At 36.4% G+C, this 8,265-nt stretch overlaps 1 protein-coding gene across 1 annotated transcript in view; it reads left to right on the forward strand.

Annotated features, from left to right (window-relative positions):
• TTC6 (tetratricopeptide repeat domain 6) overlaps window positions 1–7,004 on the forward strand; it is a 111,487-nt gene extending 104,483 nt beyond the window's left edge. Inside the window, exons 36-37 of the mRNA XM_032213735.1 lie at window positions 5,635–5,860; window positions 6,414–7,004. Of these exons, the coding sequence (XP_032069626.1) occupies window positions 5,635–5,860; window positions 6,414–6,550 (363 nt within the window). The 3' untranslated portion in view covers window positions 6,551–7,004. The remainder of the gene's footprint in view (window positions 1–5,634; window positions 5,861–6,413) is intronic.
• The last annotated feature ends 1,261 nt before the right edge of the window (window positions 7,005–8,265 follow it).

An 8,265-nucleotide genomic window follows, 5' to 3' on the forward strand; every position in this document is an offset into this window, starting at 1 on the left:
GGGGAGCAAAGCGCTGCTTACTTGTTTATTTATTATGGCACCCAGGTCAAAGAAGCGTCTTGCTACAAATGTGTTTAAAGAATTTAAAGAATTTTTACTGGAACCACAGCCTTTGTCTCCTATGCCCTCTACTGGAGAATTTTTAACACAGGAATATCTCCTTAAAATGTTTAATGCCTTTAAACAAGAAATTAAGGAATTTGTATTGGAACTATATGATGATTTAAAGTCTAAAGTTAATCAAATGAAGGCGAATACGTTTGCAGCCGTGTCTGCCCTGTCAGATTACTCTGCTGAAATAGAGAACAAATTGGAAAGTTTGGAGAAGGCTAATTTTAATTTGACTACCAATATTCAAATTTTACAACAAAAAATTAGAGACAATGAAGAACAGCTTATGATGATAAATTTTAATAGGAAGGCATTTGCAATAAGAGTCAGAGGATTCCGTGAAAAGGAGCAAGAGAATCTGAAACAGACCTTTGCTGAAGCCTTCAGCCATGCGGTGGGAAGCCCGGGACTTAACTTTGATTGGCAGATTCGGAAAATCTATCGCCAGAACTCATTGATAGCGGAACAGCGACAGCTCCCGAGGGACATAATTATACATTTCTTTACAAAAGAATCTAGAAATGCGATTGTGCAAAAGTTTCATAATAACAGTCTCCGAGTTGATGACCAGGACCTGATTGTCTTCAAAGATATTCCTTTCCAGATGCTGAAAGCAAGAAGGGACTACACCTTTTTAACTAAGGAGCTTAGGAGTCAACAGATTCGATACAGATGGGAGGCCCCTGCCGGTATCACGGTTACATTTGAGAATCAAAGATTTCGTCTTAACTCTGTTCCGGAGGCTCAAGATTTCTATTGTAGGACTCTGAAGGCGGGACTTCCTGATTCGCTTGGAAGAGAGGAGAGACAAGCGGAAGGAGAAGGCAAGCGACAGGCCATGTGGCTGCAAGATGGAGGGGGTAGCCCTTCCTCCCTCGGAGAAGCAGAAAAACGGAGATCGAGAATTTAGACATTTCAAAATACTCGCCAAAGTTGAGGACTGAATGGGGGTTTGAGACCTCTCTCCGGTAGAAAAAGCGGACTAATTCTTATTAGAAGGGAAAGCTGGGTGAAACTACTTTGAGCTAGATTTTAAATTAACGTTAGCATAAATTTGATAGTGGTAAACATCAGACAAGCAAGGGATGAGGGTAAAATATATGTGGAATGATTTACGTTGTTTAAAGCTTATTAGAACAGAAAGCCGGTTGGGATTATCTTAAGATAAGTGTAAAAAGAATGCGGAATGATTTATGTTGCTTAAACTTTGTTAGAAGGGACTACTTTAAAACAGAAGGTTAACTGACTCTTGCTGAAAGTATTATTTGAATATGTGGAATGATCCATGCTATTTAACTTTTATTAGAAGGGAAAGTTGGTTGAAATTGCTTTGAGTTAGATTTTAAACAAATGTTAGCATAAATGTGATAGTGGTAAATATCAGACAAGTAAGGGATGAGGGTAAAATGCATGTGGAATGAACTACGTTATTTAAATCCTATTAGAAGAGAAAGTCGGTTGGAATTATCTTAAGATAGAAATTGATTTCTGTGTAAAGTAATATTTGATCTACGCTGCTTAATTTTACTAAGAATTAGTAATTACTAGATTATTTTGAATTACTGTTTGAAAAGGAGGTTAAGAAAGATCATTTACGCTGTTTAAATTTTACTAGAAGGGAAAGTTTGATTACTCTTCTGTAAAGTCATATTTGAATATGTGGCATGAACCACGTTGCTTAAATTTTATCGGAAGGGATCATGAGGTTTAGGAAGAGGAACGGGAGAGTCTACAGAAGGTTGGGGTAAATAGCAAAGAAGTAAGAGACGAGAATAAAATATAGATAGAATGATTTATACTATTTAAGCATAGATAAAGATGGGGGGCTGAGATCAACACAAAGAGTGGTTTCTTTTTTTTTCTTTTTTTTCTTTTCTCTTTTCTTTTCTCTCTTCTTTTTTTTTCTGTTTTTCTTTCTTTTGACATATTACTTTTATTTTTTAATCCATATGTATACAAGATATTTTAGACAGAAGGTAGTGCCAGGTGTGGGCCCTGGGAAGTCGGGAGGATTAGGGATGGGGATTTGTGGGTGGGTGGGTGGGGGGGTGTTAACATAGTCTTAATAAGAACAAGAATGTATTTATATACGGTGGTTCTTTTTTTCTTTTATTTTTTTTTATTTTTTCCTTGGTTCATTTTACTTTTATCAGATCAAACAACACTCGAATAAAGGCATACACCAAGGAGGGAGGTAGAGGGAAAGAAGAGGGAGGAGTAAGGAAGGAGTAAGGGGAATGTAAGGAGGGTGTCTGGGGAGTAAGGGGAGAAGGAAGGTTTGAGGGGAAAGGGAAGTAGGAGGGGAGTGTTAGAGGGAGAAAGGAAAGTTGGAGGGGGTAGATGGGGTGTATGGAGGATGGAAGGGTTAGGTGGGGTTGTGAATGATGAGTTGTGTTTCCTTTTTATTTGTTCGTTTTATTCCCTTTTGCTTTTTTTCTTTTCTTATAGTAAATACCCTGTATATAAGTGATTGCAAATGGAATGTGAAAAATGAATAAAATATATTTTCAAAAAAAAAAAAAAAAATGAAATTAGGCTACCAAACAGCCAAAGAAGCTGAAAAAAAATTCGCATTTACTATATATGGATGATTTGAAACTCTATGGAAAGTCAGAAATAGAAATCCAATCATTGACAAACACAGTCCAAGTATTCAGCACCGATATTTCAATGCAGTTTGGCATGGAAAAATGCGCCACTGTATCCATAAAAAGAGGCAAAATCACTGCATGTGAGGGAATTGAAATGCCCAATGGCCAACTAATTAAATGCAACGAAAATGAAGCCTACAAATACTTAGGCATTCTGCAGTTGGATAATATCAAGCATGGAGAAGTAAAAACTATTGTCAGGCGAGAGTACACCAACAGAGTTAGGAAAATTTTGAAATCAAAATTGAATGGTAGAAATACAATCAAGGCCATAAATACCTGGGCAATACCAGTTATAAGATATTCAGCTGGTATAGTTAACTGGACACAAGCTGATTTGGACATTTTGGACCAAAAAACAAGGAAACTAATGACAATGCACTACAGTTTACATCCACGTGGTGATACTGATAGACTGTACCTGCCCCGAAAATCAGGTGGCAGAGGATTATTACAAGTGAAGCAAACAGTTGAAGAAGAAAAACATGCACTGGCTGATTATTTAAAAGAAAGTCAAGAAGATCTATTAATTGAAGTAAAGAACAAAAAACTACTGAAGGCCCAACAGACGAAACAAGAATACAGAAAAGATGTGATAAAATCAAGAATGGAGAGTTGGCAGAACAAAGCACTGCATGGCCAATTTCTGGAAAAAATAAAAGATAAAGTGGACAGTGAACAAACTTGGTTATGGTTAACAACAGGTACATTAAAGAAAGAAACAGAGTCACTAATCCTGGCTGCGCAAGAACAAGCTATCCGCACAAATGCCATTAAGGCCAAAATCTAAAAATCCTCTGATGATGCCAAATGCAGACTTTGCAAAGAAGCTGATGAAACTGTTGATCACATACTCAGCTGCTGTAAAAAATCGTGCAGACTGATTATAAATTGCGGCAAATGCAAAAAGCCGCACTGCTTGGATCTGCACGCATATTACGAAAATATGTTACGACGTCCTAGGCCCCTGGGTGGGGCCCGACTAGTAACCAATGCCAAATCCGGCGAAACAACTGGCCGCTGTGATACAATTGTACAATAATAATAATAATAATAATAATAATAATAATAATAATAATAATAATAAAAAAGAACTAAGTTACATACAATTAAAGTTTTGATTATTAGGGGGAAAATGTTATGATATAGGATATAGTCAAATAAAACAGGGATAAGAATAACAACGTAGATATAGATATGGGTATAACATAAGGAAACTGGATGTAAACTTTAAATAGTGATTTGGAAAAGGAGGATTAGAAAACTTTGTTATTAAATATTAGGGATGTTTAGCTAGAATAGGACATAAGGATTTAGTGTTAGTGGAAGATTTTAGAAATAGTAATTGAAAGGCCAGTATGTGGCTATGTATTAAATTTTGGTATATTTTATGATGAAGGACGCTTAAATAATTATAGTCAAATGAAAATGGAGATATGATGATGGTGACATGTATGAATATTTGAGTTAAAATATTTAATATGAATTATGTTTGTTGACTGTGGAAGAGATGTATGAAAGTCTTTTTGTAACCAACTAATACACTTTCTATAGCATGTAAAGAAGGATGTTGTATTTGTTTTAAATTTAAAAAAAAATTAAAAAAGAAATAATATAAGAATGTTCTACTTAATATTTCTGTAATGGGAGGGAAGATGAGAGAACTAGCCTGTTTACCTATGAGCTGGTTATTCCCAGCTCATATAATGCATATACTTCATTTGCTTACACATTGATAGTGCAGTGCAATACCAATATAATACCTTTTTAGTTGCCCATGCATTTTTGTATGAATGCAGAAAATGAATTTTCAGTGACGTATTGCACTTCATGGTCTTGTATGCTGTAAAACGTCTCAACCAGCTGAATGTAGTTTGTAGCTCTGTAGTTGCCAAGAAAATTCTCAATGACAATCTTGAATGCTTTCCAGATGATTTTTTTCTGACTCCACTAACAGATCTTCAAACCACTTATCATTGATAATGTATCTGATGTTTGGCCTAACGAAAATGCCTTACTTTATCTTGACATCATTCTTGGAATCATCTGTGTCAAACAATTAAAACCTTAACTGTCTATGTCAGTACAGAAAACAAGGTTGTCAACCTGTACCCCAATAAAAGAATTCCTAACACTTCCTGCTAACATTTTGCTGTAAACCAGTGGTGGGATTCAACCGGTGTAATAACAGGTTTGCTGAGCATGCGCTTTGCAGTGCTACTGGTTCACTTGAACTGGTCTGAACCAATAGAATCCCACCCCTGCTGCTAACAGTAAACAGCCCAACCAAAGAACCTCCAAAACCACTCCCACCAACAGTGACAACCCTTTAAAATATAAATTGAGAGCAAACTTCATTCCTTACTAGCACTGAAGATGATACCTATTTTGGGTAATGACACATCTGCAAGAAAACAACCAAGCTCAGAGAGCACCAAGGACCCCTTATTTCAACCCTGAGCTACAACTATTCTCCTTTATTTATTGATTCCGTTAGACAAAAACTGCCCATTCCTGTTCATAGGTCTAATAATTCTTTTGAGATGAGATAATAATTTTATGGTTTGTTCACAGCAATGTAGTTTTTCTGCATCTACAATTCAATTACAGTAGAAATTAATGTATTTAGAATCAGAAACCAAAAAATGTGGGGATGCAACAGTTATTTATCTGAATTCTCCAGAAGAAATGAGTGAACAAATGGTATAATTGGTGGAAAAAAGTTAACAATCCTGGTTTGCAGTACTATTATAGGAGATCTCTTGAAGATCAAGTTAAAATGACAGCATTCTACCTATATCTTATCCAAGATATTACTGTTCTGACAAATCAACACTAACAAATAAATAAAACATTTTATTTAATTTTATAGGCAAATGACTATTATAACAAGGCCATAGAACGTGATCCCCAAAATGAATCTGCTTTCCTGAATCGAGCTATTACAAATACGCTCTTAAGAAATTTTGAAGAAGCAAAAACAGATTTTGAGACGGCAATTTCCTTGTCCCCTTTGTCTGCAGCAGTATATTTTAACAAGGCAAATCTCTACAACATGTTACAGCAATATGACCAAGCTGAGGAAGACATTTCTAAAGGTAATAATAACTGAAATATATACATCTCCTGACACACTCATCACTTAAAACGGGTACTGCGAGGATCCAGAATGAGATGGTTTGACATAACGAATCACTTGATGGGGCTAGTGGGAGTGATGGGTGAATTATGCTAGCATGAGGGTCTCCATCATTTTGACAAATAGATCATCAGTGCTGCTCAAGCTTTCAGCACTAGCCATCTGTTCAGCATGGGAAATCCTTGCATCCTACAACAAATTGCAGTGTGCAGGTCTTTATACATCAGAGCACATGGGATGATTTATTGTCCTGCCCCACCACCTTTCACTGTCTCTGCTTAGAGATTTACAAAATCCAAACATACTTTTTAGAGCTACTGCTAGGCCTCTTGCTTAGACTTTTAGTCATTGGAATTCACATATTACTAGATTGAGTCAACCAAAGGGAAATAAATTGATTCATGTTTAAAGAATTCCAAAAATGAAATGTGTGCAGTATTTTGAGTAGAAATGTTAGCATATAATTCTTTGTTTTCTTGAGAAATCACCTAATAAAATGTTACCTTTTACAGCACTTTCAATTCAACCTTACGATGCCTTGCTTTATAAGCTCAGAGCTGATATTCGTGGCAAAATGGGATTAATTAAAGAAGCAATTGCTGATTATAAGAAAGCTATCAGCATCCAAGAGCTAATCAGCAGCAATTGAAAAGATTACCCTAAAATGTTTATAGTATTATTTAAAGCTGGACAACATTTTCTGCTGTTATAGATAGCTTGCACTAGTGTTCTGTACTTATCAGAGTACAATTTAAAATATTATGTACATTTCTGTACTTACTTGTACAACTTGACAAGAAGCATTAAATAAAGCAAAATACTGTTAATGAATGGTATTATTATTATTATTATTATTTATTACATTAATACTTATATTCTGTTTTTTTACAGACAGCTATGTTTAAATCCTAATATTCTCAATACAGTTACTGTAGAGCTAAAATATAAATTCACATTTTGCATTTTGTTTGGACCAACTGCATATCTGGAAAGTCTGGTTCATGGGTCTGTCAGGTATCTAGCTTTTTTATGTTTGCCAAGACTAGTCCTTCATAGACATCCTCTAGGGTTTTCTTCTTATTCTGTCTGAATAGATAAGCTTGTCCAGGCACAGTTTAAAATAATTTGAATTTGGGGCTCAGCTGTGAGGTATGCAATAATTTAATAACTTGCTTTTATGAACCTGACCAAGCTATCTAGATAACACACCTTCTTGCAGAAAATTTGAAGTCTTTCTTCTCCTCACAAAGCCTTGAACATTAATTCAGCCTAGAAGGGAAGAGGATAGAGATGCAATTTATATTCACAGAGTGCTTAAGAATCTATTGTTTCTTGTGATAGATTTGAAAGCAAGTTCTGAAACTACTGAAATTGCTACAAAACACCTTAGACGTGAGGAAAAAATGTTCTCTTCTGGCAGAAAGTACTGATGTAGACATTTTGGCAGCAGAAGAAATTCTTGACCCCCAAACCCAAATTTATTACAAATTGTATAATGAATTGTAGTGATTCTTTTTTATATTGCCTTGGTGAGTCTGCACATCAAATATTACATTAAATTCTGGATACAACATATTAGGATGGACATTTACAATTTAGAATGGATTTACAGAAGAATAAGAAGGAAAAACAAATGAAAAAGAATTAGAGGATAAGTAGAGATGTGATAGCTGTGTTCAAGTACCTGATGGGTTGCCACATAGTAAGCAGAAAAGAATTGTTCTAGAACAGTGATGGGCAACCTTTTTGGCGTGGTGTGTCAAAAATCGGCAAAAAATCGAGCATAACTCGCGTTGTGTGTCACTTCGACAAAACATAATTTTGCGCAATTTATAGTTTAAACTACAAAAATGTATAATTGCAATATATAATTGTATTTAATAAACCAAAAACAAATTATTTAACATACCTGCTTAGTAACTTCTTTGTTCATCAGTCGATTTCGTATGTTGCCCTTGATATTATTGAACTTGTTTGGGGTGCCGTGAACCAGGGCTGTGGAGTCTGCTGCTTCCAGCTCCACGTCCTCATCAACATGCCGCTCCAGCCCGCCCCTGCTATGAATATTCCTAGTGACGCGAGGGCGAAGAATATGAATATTCATAGCGGGGGCGGGCCGGAGCGGCATGTTGATGAGGACGTGGAGCTGGAAGCAGCAGACTCCACAGCCCTGTCGTGAACTGAGATAAGTGAGGGGGAGGGCAAATTCTTTAACTAACCAGGAGTAGACTCTCTGTGTCGGCCTGACTGGAGAGAGGTGCGCACTGTTCCCGCACTCCTCTCCTGCGGGTCCTCCCTCGCCGCGCTGATGACGTGTGTGTGCACGGCATGCACACCTTACCAGCAGCCCCTGCGCTCAGAAAG

The sequence above is a fragment of the Thamnophis elegans genome, chromosome 1 (assembly GCF_009769535.1).
Source record: "Thamnophis elegans isolate rThaEle1 chromosome 1, rThaEle1.pri, whole genome shotgun sequence".
In the NCBI taxonomy this organism is placed as follows: domain Eukaryota; kingdom Metazoa; phylum Chordata; class Lepidosauria; order Squamata; family Colubridae; genus Thamnophis; species Thamnophis elegans.